Below are 26,774 nucleotides of genomic sequence, written 5' to 3'. Positions count from 1 at the left end.
TATTTTATGCTTATAATAAAGTTAAATGATTTGATTGTGGATGCGCACTGCTGAGGAGTCCCATACTAGGATGAAACAGCCGTTCAGTGTTTCCACGTTTCCCATAGTAGTCTAGCTTCAATTGATTCATGATTCCAATCAGTGAAATTTCTAATATCTCCACAAAACCCCTTCTGATAATTAAAATTAAATCATGATCTAATCAATAGAAGATAATTATAAACCTAAAAGTATTAAATTTCTAGTTACCTTTCCTTTCCTTAATAGTTTCTTAATGATTTCTATAATTGATATTAAAAATAAATGAAATAAGAATTGCTCGTTATCAATGATGAATAAGTTAAAATTCAAGAATTTATAATGATGAATTTGAATGAATACAAAATTTAGTTTTCTTCAGTTTCTAGAATATTTCATAGATTGATTTGTAATTGTAATATTATTGAGTCAGATATAAAATCTGATTATAATAACTTTTATTGACATTGATTAAGAAAGATTAATGTGAATAATAAAATGTAAACATGATTACGTAAAGAAATAATTTGAGAATGAATATACATTGAAAGTTAAAAATCAATGTCATTGATAGAAACTCTTAGGTTATAAGTTTGATCCATATGTAAGTTTGGTATATAGTAACAAGCCTGAATTAAGTATTTATACAATTTATATTCTCGAATGAATTTGTATCTACGTTACAGAAGAATTTTATATTGACTCACAGTGATTGATCAATTTGTATAATAATCATTTATCAATAATTAGTAAGTAACTCCTAGGGGGCGGATTTATTTTAGAAGACAACTATTTAAACCATTAGAATAAAATTACTTGAATATAAGTGATTTAGTAAAATTTTATAATAATTTACTATACTACTATCAAAAAGGTTGTTTACATTTAAACAGTATATTTATTTAGCAATCAGAAAAATAATCGATATTTCATATTATAGTCGATTACATTAGGAAATGTTATTCATTCATATTGAAAGTGTTATACTTTTGAACAAAATCCAGCATTCTATCATAAAGCCAAAAACAAAACAGATAAAGATTTGAATGATTTAAAAGTTCTTATTATAAAAAGGAAATTATAAGAAAACTAAAATGTATAACAATCACCGATGGAAATCAATTATCTTATAACAAAGTTACTAACTGATTGACTCTTCACAATCGGAATAATAAAGTCAATAAATGGTTGTACTGTGGTAATTTATTATTACATAACCAAGAGATAATTAGATGTATCGAATATTCGACAGGCTTTACTTCGAAATACTTTGATGGATTTTAACTGCCTAAAATAAAATTTATCATGCAAACAGTTGTGGTGTGTTCTACTTATATTGACGTTATATATATATATATATATATATATATATATATATATATATATATATATATATATATATATATATATAGATGTTAGTCGTGAACAGAGGGTCTGACAGAAGAGATAAGAGGATCGAAAAGTAAAGAATGGAAACAGGATGCAATTTGTATGAAATTGCAAGAACAATGAAGTCTGAGTCATTTTGAGACAATTGATGGACATTTTGCAAATTAAGCATTTACTTTATGATTGTTAGATTTTACTAACAAGTCCTGTAATTCAGTATTAAATACATTCGATTGCCCCCACTGGTGTTCTTGTTCACTACACCGTAATAACTTATTCCATTAGGTGAAAACTACTTGTTTAGTGTAAAATTCATTGATAGTACAATTTTATGAACTGAACGGTCAGTATAATTCATGTTTATAAATACACACTTCCTTGTTAGTATCAGTGTAATAGTTTATGGTTAGGAATGTGACATGGATCAAAATAGATTTCAAGTGTACAGTTACATTTATTCTCAGCATTCCACTAAATCTCGGTTTAATTATATTATTTTTGATTGAGATCACAAATCAGTTAATTTTGGACCACCATCGGAAAACCTAAAAGCACTGGATGGTTGTTTCGTGTTAATATGAGACTCCTCAGAAATGTATCCATGACCTCGCACACGGAGGAATTGAACTCAAAACCTTCGGTCTTGCTTGCGAACGCTGAGGAGTCCCATACTAGAACGAAACGGCCATCCAGTGCTTGAGCGTTTTCAATGGTGATCAAACATTGATCGATTCATAATCTTAATCAAAACTCAACAATCTCCACAACCCTATACTGATAAACAATTTAGTTTTAGTTTCTCATTTTTGAATGGAACTTCATTTAATGAAACAATATTTATGTCTAATTAAGAAATAATATTCACCCTGGTTATATTACCTGACAAAGGCGTTGTATAAGAAATTGTTTATTGAAGCTTAATGTTACTGCCAAGAACAAATCATGTAGGAATGGACCACACTAAAAATAAAAGTAAAATACAGTAAAGATTGAGGTGTTATAAAACAAAGACAAAATGCAAATTAAATATAGAAGAGAGATGTGAAATTTGAAACAATTAATCCCTTTGATAAATTTTGATAGGGTATAATAAGAAAATGAAGATGATCAGAACTATATAACAAGGAGTCTATTTAACAAGATTAATCGTCTTTGCATAAAAGACTCTATTAATGATGACATTAGGTTATTGAATAAAACAATAATGTAAAATGATTATCCTCTAAAACTTATAAATCGATGGAAAGGTCATGGTATAGTGAGACCCATTATAGCCTTGGCACAAACAAAATGCCTGTCCACATCACCTTACCGTTTAGAGGTGATTCAAATAGTCTTTTATCGAAAAAAAGCCTAAGCAGTTATTGACAAAACGTATTATTCAGTAAAAAATTATTCTCAAGGAAGAAACAAAGTCGATGCTTCACCAGAAACCTAAAAGACATAAAAACAATTGCGTCACATCCCACTGTGAGTGTTGCCACACATACATAGGAAGCAGTAATCGTGATCTCCAAATTAAGGTGTGTAAACATGTACCTAAATGGTTGCAGAAACAAATAAAATCAAATGACCCGATAAGAGTAAATGATAAATATCTATCATCGTCTATTGTCAAATACATCGTTGAAATAGGTCACAAGATTGGTTTTAACACGGCCTTTGTAGTGTTAAAGAATATGTGCTAAGGTTTACTGAAGCCTCAGCCATACGAAAATTATTATAAAATACTGTATAAAATAATTATAAACAATTATATATGGTTTTAATAAATGACATCATTAAATTGATGATTCTTTTCACTGGATTGTTTTAATTTTGCTTAATTAATTCATTATTTGCAACTATTCTCCAGTAAAATCCAAACGTTTGATTGTATAATATCCGAAACATTTCAAATGGGTATATCTTTATCTTCATTTTACTGAGAATCAAATGCAGGGATATTCTCCTGAACTAGAAAACAGTAACTAAGATGTATAAACTGCAGTGAAATTTAGTGACTCAAACTATGACATTTGAGGCTATTGTTTGTCGGTTTGAGTTTCAATATATGTGATATATGTACCTGCTAGCTATTGTCAAATGTACATAAAATTTAATCCAAGGTATTGATTATTTTCCACAATGTCATGCTTCCATCGTCCTAAATTAGACGTTCGTTGATTGATTTAGCAATAGGCATAAATAGCGAACTGTATAGATCTATTGCATAAACAAATTGATTTAACTAAGGCCATTTTGGTTCACGTTCTTCATAGTAGCAGCATCTATACAGGAACTGTCAGATCATGTTTCGGATTACCTTCTTAGTCCCAATCTTTTTGGATGTCTTTGTTTTCTTAGGAATGGATGTCTACATAGCTGCTGGATTTGTGGATGCCAACTTAATGGTTTGAACGTTTAGATTTTTTCCACAAGAATTGAAAATTCTTTATTCAATCACAAGAGATGTCGTGTGTGCATGCTGCACAGTAGTCCTTTACTAAAACAAACAAGATGTCCAAAGCTCTCTGGTTTTCCATTGTTGTCTAATTACAGTCAGTCCGTAATATAAACAATGGAATATACTAGATATTGGATGTTTGCAAAAGTTCTCTAATAATTTATGGACTCTTGTTTTATGAGTAGTAATAAATCCCCGCCTGCAACCAACCTGAAACAAGATGGTCACGCTACGTTGTGGATTTTTTAGCGTTAAACACCAACACCGTTCGATACCGGCTCAATGGTCTACAGGTTAAGCGTTTGCACGCAAGACTGAAGGTGCTGTGTTCAAATCCCGCGTACGGAATCGTGGATGCGCACCGTTTATGAGATCCATACTGCGACGAAACAGCCGTCTAGTCCTTTCAGGTTTTCAATGGTGATCTAACATTAATCGGTTCATGATTTCAACGGAATCGAAATAACATATTGTCTCTTGTGTTTGAGCCCAGATCATAAATTATTATTACTAATTTTATAGACAATCAATTTTAATTGAATCCCTTTAACTATGAAACAATGGAATAAAAAACCATTGTACCATTTAATCTGATTCCGAGATGAATATCTGATAAGTAGTATGATATGTGCTACTTATATTGACATAAGTAGTATATAGTGTTAGTCGTAAACAGAAGGTCTGGAAGCAGAGAGACAAGAGGATCGAACAGTATAGAATGGAAACAAAATGCAATTTGTATGAAAATGCAAGAACAATGAAGTCTGAGTCATTTTGAGACAATTGATGGACATTTTGCAAATTAAGCATTTATTTTATGATTGTTAGATTTCATTAACATGTCCTGCAATTTTGTGTTAAATACATTTGATTGTCCCCACTGGTATTTTTGTTCATTGCATTTGGTATCACTGCCAACCAGGAGGGGCCTGGAGCTGAGGTGCTAGTTGGGACAGTCTGATGCGAAGAGGTAGAGCCAAGTGCAATGTTCTGGCGGGGTGGTGTTGGCTGTAGAGGGTGTTGTCGACGGAGAGGAGTGGTGGGACGTGAGTCTGCTGGGCGGACACCAGATATAAATGACTCAGTAGGTCGGTAGTAGTTAATAAACAGAACCCAATAACTAAAAGAGTAATTATTTCTAATAGTAACATCTTCTATTAGGTTTTCCTAGAATTTGTTACAGTTAAATTTCAACGAACTCATCATAACTTAGGATAAGATGACTTCCAATTATTCAATTCATAAAAAGAAACCCAATGATCATACATAAAGTAAACATTTAAATGTATGAATTGTAATAAATAAATAAATAAAGGAACTAGGTAAAACAATAAAACGTGTATACTTCAACTAAGCTAAATAAATATTTGAATAAATTTAATCAATAATTCATAATCAATATATATGAAAATCAATAATTTAAAACATTATCAAATCAATAAATAAAACATATATAAATATTGACAAGTATAAACTTACAATGAGTGATTGATTGCGTTGTGTATTACACATATTTAATGTATTATTATATAACTCGGATACAAAAGTTTCCGACAATAATATTGATTTGATTGAAAGTCCAGATTTGAGGCAATATTCACAAACTAAATACCGTACAGAAAAAAGACTTTTGATCAGTATGCAAAAAAAAGTTGATAATTAGAACTACATTTAATCCAATTCACTTGGTGTTGTTTTACTTGTATCTCTTCAGTAGCTAAGTTGATAACGCGATCATGTTTGAAGCGAATGGTACTGGGTTCGAATCCCAGAGTGAATATTTATTCTGGGATACAGATACGTCCATCTGACGATTCTCAGATAAAACAAAACGTGCGTCCTGGATTCCACTGCTAGTCACTATCCGTCTTTGCTTACATTTAATCAACTTTTGTTATCGTATATGAATTTTGAATGGATACCTCGAGATTGTTTAGACACTCTTCAATATGCCTTATCATCATTTTTTTATCAGTTTATAGAAAATTAAGCTAATCAAATATTCAGAGGTTTAGTAAAACTTGTGTATATGATCATTATAGAAGGGTGACAGCATTGTACAGTGACAAATTTAAAGCAACTGCAACAAATTTCCAACTAGTTTCTAGTCAATCAGCAAAAAGCGTTTATAAGTGGATGGTTTTTGGAAAAAGAAATAACTATATTACGAAGTATAAATAGATTTTATATAATTACTAAATACTTTAATATCTTCTGCAGGTTAGCCAGAGTATAAACCCAAAGAATAAAGACAGAGAAACTTGTTCTTATAAATAGAGATGGTCTATTTCATTAAACCCTTAAAAAGATACAAATCGATTTTTAATAGTTTTCAGGCTGTTTCCAGTAAGCGTTAGGTATTTAGTGTTTGAATTTTTATCACGAACTGATATCATTTATAAAGTAAAAATTTCACACAAAAATATGAATGGTGATATCAGATTAGTCCATCTATAAAATATAATGCCACTAAAGTTACGTTTATTTCAGAATTATGGATTTGTGGTTAGGTTTTAGGAATAATGTCGACTTCCAAATAAGAACTTTCGTCTAAATTTGATCGAATAGTTTCACAATATTTGGGCACCGAGTTAATGTCAAACATTAAAGAGAGAGAATGTATTTGTAAAATCTCAGCAAATGAATTTCAAGTAAATTCAACGTTTCGTCTGACAATCTGGTGCAAGTTTTCTTAAGGAAATAATAATCAAATTCATCGAATATAAATGGGTATCTGATCCTCCGGTTTACTGTATACTGAATAAGTCATCTAATCAACGTTACCAATGCTTAAAGTAGGTCTATACATTAGTGTGTAAGAGATATGTGGTGTGAAACGAAAAGTGTACCAAAATATAATATTGAGTAAAGTCATTAATAATAATAATATATTTTCGTAAAATTCACCGACACCAGACAAATGTATAGTGAACGAAATTACTTCTTCTCACCGACGTATACACACAATCTGTTATCTTAACACTTTTCGTTTCACACCACATGTATCTTACACACTAATGTATATACCTACTTTAGTCATTGTTAACTTTGATTGGATGAACGTCGACTTCCGTTTCATAAACAATCTAAAGTAACATATTAAAGAGTTCGATAAGTTCGACATTATCATTTTTACCATATGGTTAAAGAAAGAGTAATGTTTCGCTACCATTTTAAATGTTTTGCGCAGTATATAAATGCATTTTTACTAATTGTCATATATGATACTTGAATTTCGTACAAAAATCTAACAGTCACGTTCTCTATTCTACTTGCATTGTCTCCAAAGTATACAATTACCATGCACAGATTCCAATAGAGACAGACTAAATGAAGACTCGAATTTGATAATACGAACGTTTATGCACGTTAAAACGTTGGTGCCATTTAGACTCTGTAGCTTAATAAAGAACAAGGCGTTCGAAACCATAAGTACTGATTTCGAGTCACAGTTTGAACATTAACAATGAAATCTAAGTGCAACCAGCCGATGAGAAAAAAAATGAAACAAATTTTACTGCTAGCCATAAAAGAGATGATGATAGTAAGGAAGTTTACTCCAGTCTTATGATAAAGCATGATTTCTTGTTTTAATTATCATGATACGATATTTTATAGCATCAAATCACAAGCCTCATAAATATAAACAGAAATTACGGTAAATTTATAGGCTACCCAAATGTTACACAAAATATTATAAACTCACCAGATATCTCAGGTGGGTAATCACAAAAATCGAATGTCTGAAAAACAATCAATCATCTAATATTTAGTCACTCAATGAATTTATTAATGTTGTTTTGTTGAGATCACTGATCAATGTGAGATATACAACTACTGAAAATCTGGGAGCACTGGACAGCTGTTTCGTTCTAGTATGGAAGCCCTTACCATTGAGGATTCACAGCCACAGAAGATATAGAACCCAGAGCCTTTTGTCTCACTCACAAGCGCCAAATATTCAGGGCACCGAGCTGGGATTCAATGATCTATAAGTTTGACTTCAGTCAATCATTAGTATCGCACAACCATCGTCCATTTTCTTTGGTGGGTACTTTCTTCATAGTCAACACAGTTAAACTCCACTGGTAATGGGTTATCATTAAGACCCAGGAAATTTCCTCTCGAAGCCAGTCACTGATGAGCACATGATGATGATTAGTATGGGGTTTTGGCCTAATGCAGAAGATCCTGGGTTGAGTCCTTAAGGGCGAGGTGGTAGATGAGCTCTGATGAGGAGCCCCATACGAGGATAAGAAGCTGTCAAGTACTTTCGGATGTTCAATAATTGTCTAACTTAGATCGGTTCGTGATCTCAATAATTCTCAGCAATTTCCATGACCCTCGTATTGATAAATTAATAATAACACATTTTCAAGTTAAAACTATAAAAAACAAACTGAGTTAAGTTATTAATGTAAGATTAAAGTTCGACAACTAATCCCAGTAGATAAAATGCACGTATTTCATGACTTGTGAATAACTTTATGTTTCGATTAAGACCTGATTACAACATCAGAGAGATTTATACTGCCTCTTTCAGTAAATTACCGTGATCATCTCTAACATTTATTTGCTTGAAAGAAATCAAACTTAGTCAAGTTATGTAACTTAATGAAAATGATAATTGCGAAATGTGAACACATTAAGTCTCGGTGAAATTCCGTTTATTGTTCAATCTAGTGAGGTAAACATCAATGTCGCATCAACAGATAGTTCATTTCACTTAATAAAATTCAAATAAATGAAAGGTAAACAGAGGGAATCTAACGATTTTCAATGTTTACTTTTAACTAAACTGTTATTGAATGTACAATACATTTCTCTTCAATTAACTAAATATTAGAATGCATCCAGTCATCAAATTAGTCACTTTAATGATTTCATTACACTGAATCCAAGATCATATTACTGGTTTGTACTTATTGGTTGATTTATGTCTGTTAGATGTATCAGATAGCTTACTTACTTACTTAATTACTTACTTACTTACGCCTGTTACTCCCAATGGAGCATAGGCCGCCGACCAGCATTCTCCAACCCACTCTGTCCTCCGCCTTCTTTTCTAGTTCCATCCAATTCTTGTTCATTTTTCTCATGTCTATCTCCATTTCCCAGCGTAATGTGTTCTTTGGTCTTCCTCTTCTCCTTTGGCCTTCAGGATTCCATGTGAGGGATTGCCTTGTGACACAGTTGGGTGCTTTCCTCAATGTGTGTCCTATCCACTTCCAACGCTTCTTCCTGATTTCTTCCTCCACTGGAATCTGGTTTGTTCGCTCTCATAGTAGGTTGTTGTGATAGTGTCTGACCAACGGATTCGAAGTATTTTGTGTAGACAACTGTTAATAAACACCTGTATTTTCTGGATGATGGCTTTCGTAGTTCTCCAGGTTTCCGCCCCATACAGTAGAACCGTTCTGAAATTTGTATTTAAAATCCTGACTTTTGTGGTGGTTGACAGTTGCTTTGAGTTCCAGATGTTCTTCAGTTGTAAATATGCTGCTCTTGCTTTGCCGATCCGCGCCTTCACATCTGCATCAGATCCACCCTGTTCATCAATGATGCTGCCCAAATACGTAAAGGTTTTTACATCTTCCAAATCTTCTCCGTCAATTGTGATTGGATTGGTGCATTCTGTGTTGTATTGGAGAATCCTGCTTTTCCCTTTGTGTATATTGAGACCTATTGCTGCTGAGGCTGCTGCTACACTGTTCGTCTTCTCCTGCATCTGTTATTGCGTTTGGGATAGAAGGGCCAGATCGTCTGCGAAGTCTAGATCATCCAACTGCATCTTAGATTTCCATTGTATCCCGCGCTTTCCTTCAGATGTTGACGTCTTCATGATCCAGTCGATCACAAGGAGAAAGAGAAAGGGTGAGAGTAAGCAACCTTGCCTAACACCGGTCTTCACTTTGAACGACTTTGTTAACTGTCCTCCATGCACGATTTTGCAGTTTAATCCATCATATGAGTTCTGTATGATATTGACTATCTTCTGAGGCACGCCGTAGTGTCGAAGAAGCTTCCATAGTGTTGTTCTGTCCACGCTATCAAATGCCTTTTTGTGGTCAATGAAGTTGATGTAGAGCGATGAATTCCATTCAATTGATTGTTCCACAATGATCCGTAGAGTTGCGATTTGGTCTGTACACGATCTATCCTTACGGAATCCTGCCTGTTGGTCACGAAGTTGGGCGTCTACGCAGTCCTTCATCCTGTTTAACAATACCCTGTTGAAGACTTCTCCCGGTATTGAGAGAAGAGTGATGCCCCTGTAGTTATCACACTTGCCGAGATCGCCTTTCTTCGGTGTTTTGATCAGGAGTCTTTCCTTCCAGTCTTTTGGTGCTTGTTCCTCATCCCAAATCTTATTGAAGAGAATGTGGAGTATCCTTGCAGTTGCCGCTACGTCTGCTTTTAATGCCTCTGCTGGGATGTTGTCTGGTCCTGCTGCTTTTCCACTCTTGATTTGCCTGATGGCCATGCTGATTTCTTCAATTGTTGGTGGGCCAACATTGATTGGGAGGTCCGTGGGTGCTGCTTCGATGTTGGGTGGGTTCAGTGGGGCTGGTCGATTCAGGAGTTCTTTGAAGTGTTCTACCCACCTGTTTTGTTGCTCTTCAATGTTGGTGATTACCTTGCTTTCCTTGCTTTTCACTGGTCGTTCTGGTTTGCGGCGATTTCCAGAGAGTTTCTTTGTCGTGTCATACAGTTGTCTCATGTTTCCTTCTCTTGCAGCCTTTTCCGACGTCGTTGCTAGATCTTCCACATATTTATGTTTGTCGGTTCTGATGCTCCTCTTCACTTGTTTGTTTACTTCTGTGTATTCAGCTTGTGCCTTGGCTTTTTCTGATCTTGTTCGACTGGTATTGATTGCTGCTTTCTTGTCCCTCCTTCCTTGAATCTTATCCAGTGTATCAACAGTGATCCATTCCTTGTGATGGTGCTTCTTGTGACCCAGGACCTCATGACATGTTGAAGTGACTGCCTCTTTGATCCCCTTCCAGTTGCTCCCCATAGTAGTTTCTTCTCCATTGAGTAGATCATGAAAGGCTTGGAACTTATTGTTGAGGACTATCTTGAATTTGTTGAGTTTGTCAGTATCCTGAAGAAAGTCCGTATTGAACATTTGTGATGTTGTCCGCCCCACTGTCCAGTGTTTCTTGAGTTTCAATTTATCTTGGCGACCAGCAAGTGATGATCTGAGGCTATAGCAGCTCCTCTCTTGGTTCTCACGTTTTTCGTCGTCCTCCTGAACGTTTTGTTGATGCAAATATGGTCGATTTGGTTTTGTGTAGAGTGATCCGGTGAAGTCCATGTGGTTTTGTTTATGCGTTTATGTGGGAATATGGTGCCGCCTATGACCAGTTTAATGAAGGCACATAGGTTTGCAAATCTCTCACCATTTTCGTTTCTTTCTCCCAGTCCGTGTCGTCCCATGATGTCTTCATATCCAGTGTTGTCCGTTCCAACCTTGGCATTCAAATCTCCCATCAGAATGGTCAGATCCTTTGTTGGGCACTTCTCGATGATTGACTGCAACCTATCGTAGAATTGATCTTTAGCGTCTTCATTGTAGTCGTTGGTAGGCGCATAGCATTGGATGATGTTCATTGAAATGCCTTCTTTCTTTGTTTTGAAGGAGGCTTTGATGATCCTTGGTCCATGAGATTCCCATCCTATAAGTGCCTTTTGTGCTCGTTTGGACAGCATCAATGCAACTCCTTGTGTATGTGGTGCATTTTCTTCTTCATGGCCGGAGTATAACAGAAGTTCTCCTGAAGTTAGTCGTTGTTGTCCAACTTGCGTCCAGTGTGTTTCACTGATCCCAAGCACCTCTAGGTTGTAACTCCTCATTTCTGCAGCAATTTGGAAGGCTCTCCCGGTGTCCCACATTGTACGAACATTCCATGTACCTAAATAAATGGTTGCTCTGGTTGTCAGAAGGGGCATCGGCCTCGTAACTTCCGAAAGAATTCGGCTTTCATCATGAGGCGTCATAGTTCTTCTAAATGAAGACCTTCTGACTCCCAAGGCAGAGTTTGAAAGGTTTGAATAATTTTTTTGGGTTAGCGTTTTTTTAGCGAGTTAGTTTTCTACGGGATGGGGTCGCTAACCCCATGCCCAACCCTCCTCCTTTATCCGGGCTTGGGACCGGCAGTAGCCCCCGGAAGGACTCCAGGCGAAGTTATCAGAGAGCTTGTATAACCTTTATTCATTTTATACTAGGCAAAGTTCGATATCACGGAATCTTAAGGTGTGATCAAGTATTGAAAGTCGAAATTTTCTAATTTTACACTATTTTATTGATTATTAATGATCAATGTAGTAACAGTATACTATGAGGATCAACAAAATAAGAATAATTTTGATTGGTTTTCAAGCTATTCAATAGCATATTTTGACAGACAATCTTTCATTATGAACTGATGTCAGCTGACGAATTATTGAAAATGAGAGTTCTTTATAATTATCTTGTTTGGAGTTGAATCATTTCAAACGTAGACGCACTTAAGTTCATATCCCATGAAGCTGGTGATAACTAGGTTACGGTTTGACTCGGAAGTTGCCGCATTATATCAACAAAGTAAAATTAAACCAACATCTAGAATATCATAGAATTATCAAAAATCTCGTATTGTGGTAATGGCTTTACTGATTCGATAATGAAGTACAAATAAGCGTAACTATGAGGTATAATAATCATTTAATGGGAACATTGGACTTTTATACTCATTAAAAACACAATTAGCTCCAAAGTTCCTACTTGTAAATCAGAACTTTTGTTAGCCAACTACTGTGATTTCTGTCTAGGATTCTCATATGAGGGTAGATTTGTCTTCGTAAATCATTTTACTCCCTATAATTTCGTAACAAAACCTTCAAGTAGTTCAGTAGCGTGTGAAACTGAATAAAATTATTTTTAGTCTTCATTAAATGGGAGGCATACTGACATTTTCTATCAATTCATTTTGTACTTAGTACTTAATCATTATGTTTCTGATTTCTACTCTCAGACTATCTTAAATTTGCTCTTGTAAATTGTTAATTATCGTTAATTTCTTTCCATTAGTATATAGAGGTACATTTCATTGCTCTTGGTCTATCCTCTTACATAGTGTTTGATTATAATGCTATCTCAAAATAAACACACTTTTTCCCAACGAGTTATCTGCCAGCTTTACATAAACTGATTATTAAAATACCCAGTCACATATCCATACCTTTGTCCTTATTGTCTTTAAAGTGGTTAATGGAACTATGTGTATGACATATCTATACAATTAACCTATTGTCGTTTACCCAAAGATAATGAGTGATGTTGAAAGAAACCCCGAATCGAGGTTGAACCTAAAATAATCAATCTGACAGTTGTTATATAAACAACTAAGTGGATCGCTCATCGGTTGAATGAGTCTTTATAGGGTAACTATTCACGTTTTACATATATTTCTAGTTTATTTCAATCAGACAGCAATCAGATGAATAGACTAAATAACTAATTATTCAAGATAACCGTAGTTAACCGTGTTTTCGGTTTTTATAAAGAGTATGACTAGGGTTGAAAGATGATACATTGTGTAGTTTAGTCGTGCAGCTTGTCAAGTTAATTTCATGCTCAATAATCTAAAACTCACTATAGAGGATTATATGACAACTTAAATTTTATTTTAGTAATCATTTTGTCAACTTCATACAAACAGGAAATCTTCCAAACACAGTCTAATTAGTGAAAACAATAATAAAAGTAATAATATTCAAGTGAAAGGAATCCTGAATCGACTTACAGCACACAAATCATGTGGTATCACTTCCTGGATTACATAAAAGATATTTGACAAAAGTCCATTCACAAACATTCCACACTGAAAAAAGAAACATTCAAGTGAAAAAGAAGAATACTAAGATTTCCCACTTGCTTGAACTCAATATTGCCCAGGACAGAGTTCAATGGAGAATCCTGATGAGCAGCCTATACTCCTCCACGAGGGGTAACAGGCATAAATAAGTTGAACTCAATATTAGAATAAAAGTTCTAGTTGATAAGCAGTGTCAATATAATTCAGCTCATGCAATATCATCCAAACGTTTCATCGTAGACTATAACCCATCATGAGTGTGTGCCTATTATATTTTTTAATCGGTCAATCTAAAATATCTTTACTTGATTTATTCAGGAACAACTATCTCATGTTGGAATAATTTGTTTTCATATTATTGGCACAGAGAACATTCCCTGAAATGGTTGTATCACGTGCTACAGTAAAGAATAAATTGTGATATGAGGAAAGTTGATGAGAGTTACAAATTTCAGTCTGTAATCTATGGCATTGTATTGTAAACTCAAAGGATATTGGATACTATTTGTAATGGGATTAACTATAAATGAGAAGGGATGGGTACTTCAAATGATGACGAATTATCATCCAGCAGTTATTTGTTTACGAAAAAAGAAACATTTTTACTCTAAATTACATATTCACTTCAAGTGTGATAAACAGTGGTTCTTTACAAGTTGACTTATACATACTAATGATGAGATGATCGAACAAATTATCAGAAAACTCAATATTTACAGCAACCTGTTCCAAGTAAAATGTAGGTCACAAATAGACTGGATATTCAAAGTTTTCGATACAATGATTAAACGCAAAGTTTATTTTGAATGACTGACTGTAAAGAAAGTTATCTGTTATATTTCACTGTTAATACCCTTTATTGCATTTGTTAAAATCACGCATTTAAGTCGACTAGATCAAAGTTACGAACATACATTCTAGTTTATTAATCATTACCAACTTCTGTAGTTTGATATGAGTAAGCTAAATAGTCAGGTCAATGAAACAGAGAAAACTTGCCATCGACTTTAAAAACACAACTCTTTATTTATGGCAACAAATGGTCGAAAAATCGACCTTTCAAAAACAAGAATGTAATATACAACCAAAAGTCTGGTCTAGATTAGAAGATGATATCAAGAAATCTAGGCACCAATGATTATTGATTAATGGCTTGAAAATGATCAATTGGTTCAGAAATGTAATAAATAAGGTATATTCTGTAACTTGATAAATTATATAATCTTCCTTAACAGTAAATTACTCACCGTTAAATAAACCCAATGATGAAATCATTACTTGAAGGAGTTGAGTAGTTTAATTCCCTTGGTTTTTCAAGTACGATTCATTGATAGATGTTGATAAGAACAAGATATAAGTTTTGGAGCTTTCTGTTTACCACCTCTAAATATCTCATATCCAACAAAGAGCACTCAAGGAGGAACAAGAAGGCAGCAATCAATACCAGTCGAACAAGATCAGAAAAAGCCAAGGCACAAGCTGAATACACAGAAGTAAACAAACAAGTGAAGAGGAGCATCAGAACCGACAAACATAAATATGTGGAAGATCTAGCAACGACGTCGGAAAAGGCTGCAAGAGAAGGAAACATGAGACAACTGTATGACACGACAAAGAAACTCTCTGGAAATCGCCGCAAACCAGAACGACCAGTGAAAAGCAAGGAAAGCAAGGTAATCACCAACATTGAAGAGCAACAAAACAGGTGGGTAGAACACTTCAAAGAACTCCTGAATCGACCAGCCCCACTGAACCCACCCAACATCGAAGCAGCACCCACGGACCTCCCAATCAATGTTGGCCCACCAACAATTGAAGAAATCAGCATGGCCATCAGGCAAATCAAGAGTGGAAAAGCAGCAGGACCAGACAACATCCCAGCAGAGGCATTAAAAGCAGACGTAGCGGCAACTGCAAGGATACTCCACATTCTCTTCAATAAGATTTGGGATGAGGAACAAGCACCAAAAGACTGGAAGGAAAGACTCCTGATCAAAACACCGAAGAAAGGCGATCTCGGCAAGTGTGATAACTACAGGGGCATCACTCTTCTCTCAATACCGGGAGAAGTCTTCAACAGGGTATTGTTAAACAGGATGAAGGACTGCGTAGACGCCCAACTTCGTGACCAACAGGCAGGATTCCGTAAGGATAGATCGTGTACAGACCAAATCGCAACTCTACGGATCATTGTGGAACAATCAATTGAATGGAATTCATCGCTCTACATCAACTTCATTGACCACAAAAAGGCATTTGATAGCGTGGACAGAACAACACTATGGAAGCTTCTTCGACACTACGGCGTGCCTCAGAAGATAGTCAATATCATACAGAACTCATATGATGGATTAAACTGCAAAATCGTGCATGGAGGACAGTTAACAAAGTCGTTCAAAGTGAAGACCGGTGTTAGGCAAGGTTGCTTACTCTCACCCTTTCTCTTTCTCCTTGTGATCGACTGGATCATGAAGACGTCAACATCTGAAGGAAAGCGCGGGATACAATGGAAATCTAAGATGCAGTTGGATGATCTAGACTTCGCAGACGATCTGGCCCTTCTATCCCAAACGCAATAACAGATGCAGGAGAAGACGAACAGTGTAGCAGCAGCCTCAGCAGCAATAGGTCTCAATATACACAAAGGGAAAAGCAGGATTCTCCAATACAACACAGAATGCACCAATCCAATCACAATTGACGGAGAAGATTTGGAAGATGTAAAAACCTTTACGTATTTGGGCAGCATCATTGATGAACAGGGTGGATCTGATGCAGATGTGAAGGCGCGGATCGGCAAAGCAAGAGCAGCATATTTACAACTGAAGAACATCTGGAACTCAAAGCAACTGTCAACCACCACAAAAGTCAGGATTTTAAATACAAATTTCAGAACGGTTCTACTGTATGGGGCGGAAACCTGGAGAACTACGAAAGCCATCATCCAGAAAATACAGGTGTTTATTAACAGTTGTCTACACAAAATACTTCGAATCCGTTGGTCAGACACTATTAGCAACAACCTACTGTGAGAGCGAACAAACCAGATTCCAGTGGAGGAAGAAATCAGGAAGAAGCGTTGGAAGTGGATAGGACACACATTGAGGAAAGCACCCAACTGTGTCACAAGGCAATCCCTCACATGGAATCCTGAAGGCCAAAGGAGAAGAGGAAGACCAAAGAACACATTACGCTGGGAAATGGAGATAGACATGAGAAAAATGAACAAGAATTGGATGGAACTAGAAAAGAAGGCGGAGGACAGAGTGGGTTGGAGAATGCTGGTCGGCGGCCTATGCTCCATTGGGAGTAACAGGCGTAAGTAAGTAAGTAACAAAGAGCACTCAGAATATTGCTGACATTGAAGAGTCAACAGATATAATGTATAATGTATCAAGTCTTAGACTATTTAAGTAGGTAAAAGTTTGTTAGTAGAACTATTTCTGATATCAGAAGTTATTCGGTAGCAATGAAAATAATCCAAGACAAATAGAATAATCCTTCAATGATATTATGCAATTCATTCTTGTTTATTTTGAAATCATATTACAAATTGATAGTGAATAAACAGATATTGAAAACTAAGGTATATCGAAGAATACTTTCATTGTTGTCATGTTTTAAGTAGTAAACATTCACAATGTTATGTAAGATCAAATCCTATACATTAGACTCCACGTAATAATGTACTATACTTTCAGATGATATTTCATGTACCGACACCTAGTCCATTACCACTGATAATTTGAAATATTGTGGTCTTTTTTTATCTCACACATTGGTACCATATTTTATAGTAATGGCTATTGGTCCTATAAGTTTACGATAACAATATGATCGCTGTTAAATGACTGTTGTTTGCCAAGAAATTAATTAAAATCCAGGAAACTGTTAAGCATTGAAACTTTCCAGTATCAGAATTTTTTGGTCTGACAAGAGAGTATGATGCTATTGATTCGAAAAATTACAGTTTACAATTTTAAAACCTTCAGTTAACGTTTACTTCCTGTTACAAAGTCTAACATCAGTTAAACAATCGAATTTTTATGCATGAAATCCTTGGTTATGTAATGGTGGGAAAGATTTATAGCTCAGGTGAATGATTTTGATGGAGTTTTATTCTCTGAGCTGGATGGTTTGATCGTCTAGCTCAGAGAATAAAACTTTTGGTGTTGGTTATTATGTTAAGCCCATATACCTTTTTCTCGCTTTCGGACAGCCCAATCTGTTCATCCTACTTGAGTCACATTTTGACCTTGTTAATTATCCGCTTATCAATCTTCACCGTTTTTATATGAGCCATATGTGTTTGTACACTTCTTATCCCACTACTTATATGTCTGTAACCTATTTTTGTGTCACTATAAATATTGATTAACGCTTGGTTAAATGGGTGTTGGCTTACCCGCCATCTCCACTGCGCGTCGTTTCTCTTCTCTCTTTTCCATTCGCTCCATATACAAAATATATGTATTCAAAAGTCCATTCTCGCTATTTGACTTATCTTAATCCGTTACTGACTAACGCTATTAAAGTCGATGATTATATACGAGGATAGGCGACATATATATTTCAACAACAATCATCAATACAATCACCTTGGTGTCAGATCTCGGGCCACTAAAGTAGAGAGCCCTTTCGACAACATCGTTCGATCTAAATGACAACAAAATTAAGGGCTCTACAAACTATCAAAATTCTTCGTTGTTAATTTTTCTGCGTTTGACTTATAAAACCACTTACTGTATCATAGTTACTGAAAGACACATTTATATGCATGATTAAGTTGATGTTAAAAGAAGTTAATAATTACTTACTGAGGTATTAAATGGGCCAGTTCCCATGCAAACATTTTTAATTATACCATTGATTGATACATTTGTTGATGAACTTAAAATTATATTTTTGGCTTGTACAACACCGGATACGCATGCCATACACTCTAAATTGCGAGAGAAAAAAACAATATACACAATATATGATATGATTTATATTATATTACTTTATATAAACTATCTGGCTTCGATTAATAGTTGATTCTTCATTTTAAAACAATTGAAATTTGTAATGGAGGGACAAAGTAGTAGATCTAATAGTACAGTGCCTTTCTGTAATAAAATGTTTAAATGATGGAAAATTTTTGATATGGAGAGGAATAACTTCATTCATTGGAGTACGAATGACACATAAAATTGACATTTCTCAATCGTTTGTGACACTTATTTACACGTTAAGTAAAATTACTGATGCTTAATTAGTAAATATGTAGTCACATAGTAAGTTATTATCAGGAAGGGGTCTTGTGGAGATTGTAGTAATTTATTAGTTGGATTCATGAATTAATTGATGTTAGACCACTATGGAAAACCTGGATGCACTTGACGGCCGTCTCGTCCTAGTATGGGACTCCTCAAAAGTGCGCATCGAGGACCTTCGATCAATTCAATTTATACAAATCTGGCTGTTAATTCGACTGAAAATAAACTATACATTATGTGGTGTCTTCATAACTCATTTATTGATTTATTTTGGGAGTCAAATAAATCTTTATCACCAGTCTATGCTTTTACACTTTAGACCTCTACTGTTGTATTCAATTTGACAAGGGCCTTTAGTCTAGGGTTATCGTAATTGTCTGAGAAACCCAATCGATAGTTCAGTTATCGCACTTATCATTACTTTTATCGCCAATACACATAATGTTATCAATAAAATTGCCTGAAGTCAACTAACATGTCTATTCCTTGTATGTTTTGTTGAATAAGATACGTAAAGTATTTGCAAATAGTCTATTCGACGAAGCCAACCACGAATGAACTAACAGATATATAAATAATGAGTATTCTTCTCAACATATTTTTTATCAGGTCACAAATTCAACTGACACACAAATATCATTACGAAACTATTAAAGAACACAATGATAATCATTTGAACCAGTCAAGAGTTTGAGGATGTTTACATAATGCAAAGTATTTATTTACTAAATCGTTTTTATATCATTTTAGATTTCTTTATTAGACTGGTTGTTGTGACTATATGAAATATGCTATGTATCACTAAATCTTCATTGAAACTTCATTAAAATCTATCTTGTAAATTACCTTAAATGTTAAATTACAGTGTTTGAAAGAGATATATTTTGTTACTTATATACATAATGGTTTCTCTCAATCGATTTATTAATATACAACATTTCATTTGAGAATATTACATTCGATGTGTTGAAAATTCCTTGAAGTGATTCTGTCTTATTTAATTGACAATACAAATAAAACAGTTCCTAAATTGTGTATTTCAAAGTTGATACAAATATACACACAAATCATTCCGTATCAATATATATTTTGTAAGTCAATTGAAACTAGATCACCATGAAAAACCTGGAAGCACTGGACGACCGTTTCGTCCTAGCATGGGACTCCTCAGCAGTGCGTATCCACGACTCCGCACCCCGTGAGACTCGAACCCAGGACCTATCAGTCCAGCGCCAGGTGCTTAACCAACCAGACCACTGGGGCGGCATCCAACGGTGTTAATGTCTAACTCCAACCAATCCACGAAGTTCGCGAAGTGCAGGATCGTGGATGCGCACTGCTGAGGAGTCCCATTCTAGGACGAAACGGCCGTCCAGTGCTTCTAGGTTTTCATGGTGATCTAGCTCCAATTGACTTATGATTTCAATCAGTGAAATTTCTAAAATCTCCACAAAACCCCTTCTGATATATTTGTAGTTTAATGAAGACAAGTACACTTACGATAAAGATTTGGTTGACTTCGTCTTCTATGATCCTGCTTTTTTTAAAGAAATAAATTATAAAGGATAAATTGAACAGAAAGATAAAATGTCAGAAAATAATTTTGATCTATTTAACACTGGCACGTATTCAATCGTGTATAAATGATCTGTTCAGTATATATAAAAAAAAATCGGAACTAATCTGCAATTCTGTCAAGTTTTAATCATTCTAGTCCCTAACAAAAACCGTTCGAGTATGGAGCTTCCACACTGTTCACAAACAACCAGTTACTTAAGTTTAGTTTTATCAACCTAATATGGTATATCAAAACTAAATGGATTTTTGAGTAAAATATGAACGTAGAACACTGAATGTTTTAGTCTAAGTACATCATTCAATAAATACATTGATCTAAATTTGGAATGACCTGGATTATCTCATTGTTAATATTTTGACTGAGATTTGATCATTCTTGATTGACATATGTATATCCTATGCGGATTGTCTTGCTATAGCCGCAGGTTAGTATTGATTGTTACAAGTAGTAATTAAAATGTTTCGTTAATTTAAGTTATAAAGTCAATTTCAATCCAGTATAGTTATCTGCATAAAACAGATAGGATATAACTAGCAGTGGAATCCATGACGCACGCTTCATTCTATTTAGGTCTCGTCAGATGGATGTACTGGTATCATAAAGTTGATGCCCAGTCCGTTGCAAGAGTGAATGACTACTTGGACTCAATAGTTAACTGGATGGCAATTGAAGCAAAAAGATAGTGAAATGAGTCCCCGGAGAGGATATCAACTCTAGGATTCAGGTAAATCCATCTAACGAGTCCCGAATAGGGAGAAATGTGTGTCATGGATTTCATTGCTAATTACATCTCGTCTATTTCATATAGATAACTATCTTGGCTTGAAATCGACTTTTTAACTTAAATTACCGAAACATTTTATCACTACTTTTAACAATTAATACTTTCTTGTTGCTGATCATAATGACTGTATTAAATTAGTATGCATTTAGCACATGCACATCATGAGAGGATACTTTTGACTTTGCCATTTATACACAATTTTTTATTAAATTTGGACTCAGTAACACAGTAAACAACGGGTTGACTTTTAAACTTATAGGCGATTCGGTCCAGTACCAGTGTAAACATGTACAGTGAAATGTATATAGGTCTTTATCCCTTTAAATTATACACACCTGAATAATATATTTTGGTTCTCTTCAATCGTTTCATACTCGTAATATAGATTTGTGTGACTGTAGGAAGTTGCCAGAAACTATGTGACTTGATTTTCATGTATATTAATGAGAATTAGTTTGGTATTTTTAGTGTTCAACCCAAAGTTGCAACTCACCTCTCCATACAATACCCTCATGAATATTTAAAATAATCCATATTAAATCATGTGTAATAAAAAATTATATCAACCAACGTTATCAAGTGGATCAGTATAAAATAGCATTACAAAATCACAATTGATCTATGAATGATCTAATGAATTATCAGGGGTTTCGTGGAGATTTTAGTAATTTTATAGTCGAATTCATGAGTCAATTGAAGCTAGACCATCATGTAAAACCTGGAAACACTGAACGGCCGTTTCGTCCTATTATGGGACTGTTCAACAATGCGCATCCATGATCCCACCTCACGAGATTTGAACCCAGAAACTATCAGTCTCAAGCGCGAACGCTTAACCAATAGACCAATGCAGACCCGGTTGAACTACACTGATAACTGCTTCTCATAAGAACCCTAGGAAATACCCCTAGAAAGTTGTAATCTTTCAGTCTACTTCATATGAAAAACAGAGATCATAAATATCTCAACTTAATTAAATATTCAATCAGACAATTTTCATTGATTTTACTGACCTTTTGAACTTGTAACTGTTGTGTAGAATCTTCCATTACATTATTCATACAGAATACTGAAATTTCAAAAAAATACAATGTAAGATGAATAAGAAATTTCATGAATTCACTACTTACCTAATGAAATAAGTAAACACAATATACATAATGATTTCATAGTTAATGGTTAATTATTATCATTCTACTTTAATTATATAATGAATATTTATACATAAATTGATCAAGAATTGTTTTTCTTTATCATTATTCCTTTATCTTTATCAACTGAATGAACTACATGATTGATCTTTGTTCACTTCAATAACAAAAATTCATTGTCACTTATCTTCGTTTCAGTTTCAACATGAATATGAATGTTAAAAAACAAACCGTGGGTAAAGTCCTAAAAAAATTAATAAGAAGAAGGCAATAAATGTCTATAATATTTCATTGATGTACAATTGTTTATAGGTTTTGAATAAAATCAATCTTTTGTTTAGAATGTAAGTTTATATATATCACATCGAAACTCTGGTATCTCCTCATTTGCGGATAAATCTTTCACCTTTTTACTAAAGATTTCCGTAGGGAGGCACAATACAATGAGTCTAATCTCATTTCTTCCAACTCCTTCTTCGCACGGAGTATTATTTGTGCTGAAAAATCTATATTGTACCAAAATATGATATTGAATAAAGCCATTAATAATAATAATATATTTTCGTAAAATTCACCGATACGAGACAAATGTATAGTGAATGAAATTTCTTCTTCTCACTGACGTATATACACAATCTGTTATCTTAACACTTTTCGTTTCACACCACATGTCTCTTACACACTAATGTATATACCTACTTTAGGCATTGTTAACTTTGATTAGATGACTTACTCAGTATACAGTAAATCGGAGAATCATGCACTTATTTATATTCGATGAATTTGATGTTTGATTATTATTTCCGTGAGAAGACTTGGACGAGATTGCTAGGCGAAACGTTGAATTTACTTCAAATTCATTTGCTGAGATTCTACAAATACATTCTTTCTCTTTAATGTCTCATATTAACTCGGCACCCAAATATTGTGAAACTATTCGATCAAATTTAGACGAAAGTTCTTCTATATTAGATTTGATAAGTTCAAACAAATCCAGTAATGTACAGTTTATCTACGATTTTTAAAATTTTAATGTATTTATGGTGTTTCAGTGAGCATAAAATGCAGTTTTTGGCGTTTTTGTAACTTACAGTTTAGTTGCTTCTTCAAAAGTTGAATAGCCAAATTCAAATGAAGATATGATTGAATGATTAATTAAGTGTCTTATCTGATATAACAGACTTGTCATCAATACGTCTTTTGTGATAATTTATAACGTTAACAAATGCTGTCAATATTCACTATTTTCACCATACCCAGTTAACTCTTGATTGAATTGATATGGAAATTCACGATAAACAACCTTTATTTTACTGTAAAATTCTGTCGGATTTAAAAATTTCGTTCATGTAGTGTACGTACTTATAAGTAGTATAACTCTTAAACCTTAATTCAACTTCTAAGATTAGTATATTTTGATGAGAATTTAAGTCACAAATCTGGTAATTTCATTCAATGTATTCAACCTCCTATCTAAATGAAGTTTAGAGAGTAAGTAGAAGGCCAACGGAGTTAATATGTTCTGTAGAATATGAAATCGTGGATAAGTTCAACCATAGTTGATTTTCTTTTATTCGTTCAATCAGTGTTTCAGCAGACGCATCTATTTTGTATATCCTGTGCGAGAAATCAGCGATTCGTAATTACAATCGACAGTCGATTTCTATATACTAGTCCCTGTGTTGTGGATATCACACCTGAAATTAACCAGTGGTAATACAAATATTTCGTTTAGAACAACATATATAAGCGAACGATATTGTTTTCGATTAGATCCTCATCAGGCCTTACTCTAATATACGGTAATATTTATATGCATATACGAAATTATTAAACCAATCAAGGTAGTTTATAAGTCAATGATAACAATGGAAAAGATTACATAATAAGTAAAATGTGAAAAGTACAAATCGATGGTGTGACAACAGGTGCATTAGTTTTTGATAAGCAATAATAATAAAGGTTCAAATCAATGTTACATAGTCTGAAATAGGTCAATGATTAGAAAAATAGAAACTGAGATAACAATTATAAAATTATAAGATGACGTAATAAGAAATGTTCAGATAATTGGACCATGAAACGTATAGTTGAGAGAAAATAAAGTGGTAGTAGGGTGTGAAGAAAAATAATAAACGAAGAGAAAGTTAGAAAAGGAATAAACAAATAAATTTATTACTTAAGGCCAAGGGAGAGATAAGGGAGTTACAAATTTCTTCTGAACACAAAGACTTGGCTTGTTGGCTCGGATTCCTATAGCTTCTGCTATGTGTAAGAGACGAGATCGAACACCATAAGGAAAACTAATGGGAATCCGACAAATAACTTTGAACGACTTGTTTCTGTCCACTATATGACCGCTATCGATCAAGTGTGATAGAACCGAGCTGCGTATTGTTTTGACGTAACCTTTTCCTAACCACGAAGGGAGGTGTTCACTAACTCGTTGGTTCAGTTGCCTGGTAGTGCGCCCAATATAGCTTTCTCCACAGGAGCAGCTGAATTCGTAGATACACATAAAAGTGGCATAACCAGGTAACTTATCCTTCAATTGCGGAATCACCATCGATCGGGTCGAATACGATAGGCAGAGGTTGGCAGCATTAAACGTTCTCTTTACTGATCTAGTCAATCTATCACGTAATACGTCGCTAGCTAAATCACCATTGAATTGCAGTTTCAAGAAAAGCGGTTTCTTATTAGCCGTCAGGGTCACTATGGGAATATTTCAAATATTTCGTTGTTGGAACTATGTTAACGATTTCCATTAATTTGTTGTAAAATCATGATAGAAAGCATTAGCTGATACAAACTATGTTACCATGATCATTTGAGTGACAAATATCAAGATATTCTAAATTTACTGAACTTATTCAGCTTGTTATATTTCTAATGAACGAGAACACAAGTGGGGACAACCAAATGTATCTCAATACAAAATTACCGAATGTCTTAGTAAATACTCCATTTGCAAAATGTTAATCAATTATATCAAACTTGACTGTTCCTTCGTTTTCACACCAATCATTGTCTGTTCTCGTTCTCTTTTTTCTATCCTCTTAACTTTCTGCCACCAAGCATTTCATTTTCGATTGTTGATACATACTACTTATATCTGTAAACATCGCTAGGACACACCATATTATGAATAAAGTAATAGTAAATTGGCTAAATATCTAATGTATTCAGATGATTATTATAATTCAGTAAACTGGAGAAATGAGAAACCACTAGAAACCAATGAGCACAAACGGCTGTTTCATTATAGTTTATTTCTGAAGGACAATAACTAATTCACTTGCTCAAACAGAATGCAAAACGTTTACATCTCATAACGAATAAGATGTCATTCAATCGAAATTCCAATCTATTGTTTACCGTTTTTAACTGTCATCATACTCACAAAAAGACCTGATGCTTACAACTGAGAGTTTATAGTCAGTACCACCAAACTATACTATAACAGTTACGTGCTTCTCTCGGGTTTGTAATAATATTCAAATAGATGTTCAGTTGTAAAAATAAACCACCTTCTAAACAAAATACTTAGGACTATACAGTAAGAAATATCTACATTAAATCCACTAGTTCAGTATACTTTTACTTTAAAGGTTTTTTTGGGCTTTAATTTTATCTGTAGGTGGTATTTGTTACGGATTGATCACAATTAACTTACTATTAAAAAATTAGGAGCATTCGATGGTTGTTTCGTCCTTATATTTGACTCAACATTGCAGACCCACAACTTTAAATGTTCCTGGAATTTTATCGGCAAGTTAAAACCTATAAAGTTCAGAAATGTTGGGAGTAAAACAGCCATGTCAGTGACCTCAAACAATCATTATGAATCGATTGAAGTTTGAAACATGTATCAGTGGATGATAATCCAGTGATGTGATGGTTTAATGCACATAATTTGACCTAAAATTTCTGGTTCCCATCTCTGAGTGTACACTCTGAAAGAGTCCTATACTAAGGAAAGACAACTATCCAACACTCCCTAACTTTCAATGTTACCCCAATTGAATAAATTACACACACAGTAAATACAAATATATAGAAGTCTAGAATTATATTGGCTAAAATTTAACCATCTTCATATACTCTCTTCCATGATTAATTAGCTTTGAACACACCTAATAGATGATCTAGAGTCAATCTATCATTTACAAGAAGTCCTTAACAATAGTTAATTTTATTTACGTAAATAAACCTTAAAAAGTTTCTCCTAGTGCACAAACTGAAACTTGTTTTTCTTCTCAAAAAAGGGGGTATGTGATTGTTAGTAT

The 26,774-nt window shown here is 34.2% G+C and overlaps 1 protein-coding gene across 1 annotated transcript; it reads right to left on the bottom strand.

Annotated features, from left to right (window-relative positions):
• Positions 1-8: 8 nt before the first annotated feature.
• Positions 9-22,577, bottom strand: MS3_00006916 (uncharacterized protein). Its single transcript, XM_051215155.1, has 10 exons — positions 22,465-22,577; positions 22,348-22,403; positions 20,472-20,505; positions 18,531-18,655; positions 13,642-13,719; positions 7,560-7,596; positions 5,333-5,457; positions 2,287-2,367; positions 250-1,026; positions 9-198 (listed from the first exon to the last, which is right to left on the bottom strand). Exons 1-9 carry the CDS (start codon positions 22,502-22,504, stop codon positions 1,000-1,002), a joined length of 603 nt encoding a protein of 200 aa, XP_051068339.1. The 5' UTR covers positions 22,505-22,577; the 3' UTR covers positions 9-198; positions 250-999.
• Positions 22,578-26,774: the final 4,197 nt, after the last annotated feature.

The sequence above is a fragment of the Schistosoma haematobium genome, chromosome 2, assembly GCF_000699445.3.
Source record: "Schistosoma haematobium chromosome 2, whole genome shotgun sequence".
In the NCBI taxonomy this organism is placed as follows: Eukaryota; Metazoa; Platyhelminthes; class Trematoda; order Strigeidida; family Schistosomatidae; genus Schistosoma; species Schistosoma haematobium.
This window is presented reverse-complemented; position numbering and strand designations above follow the sequence as displayed.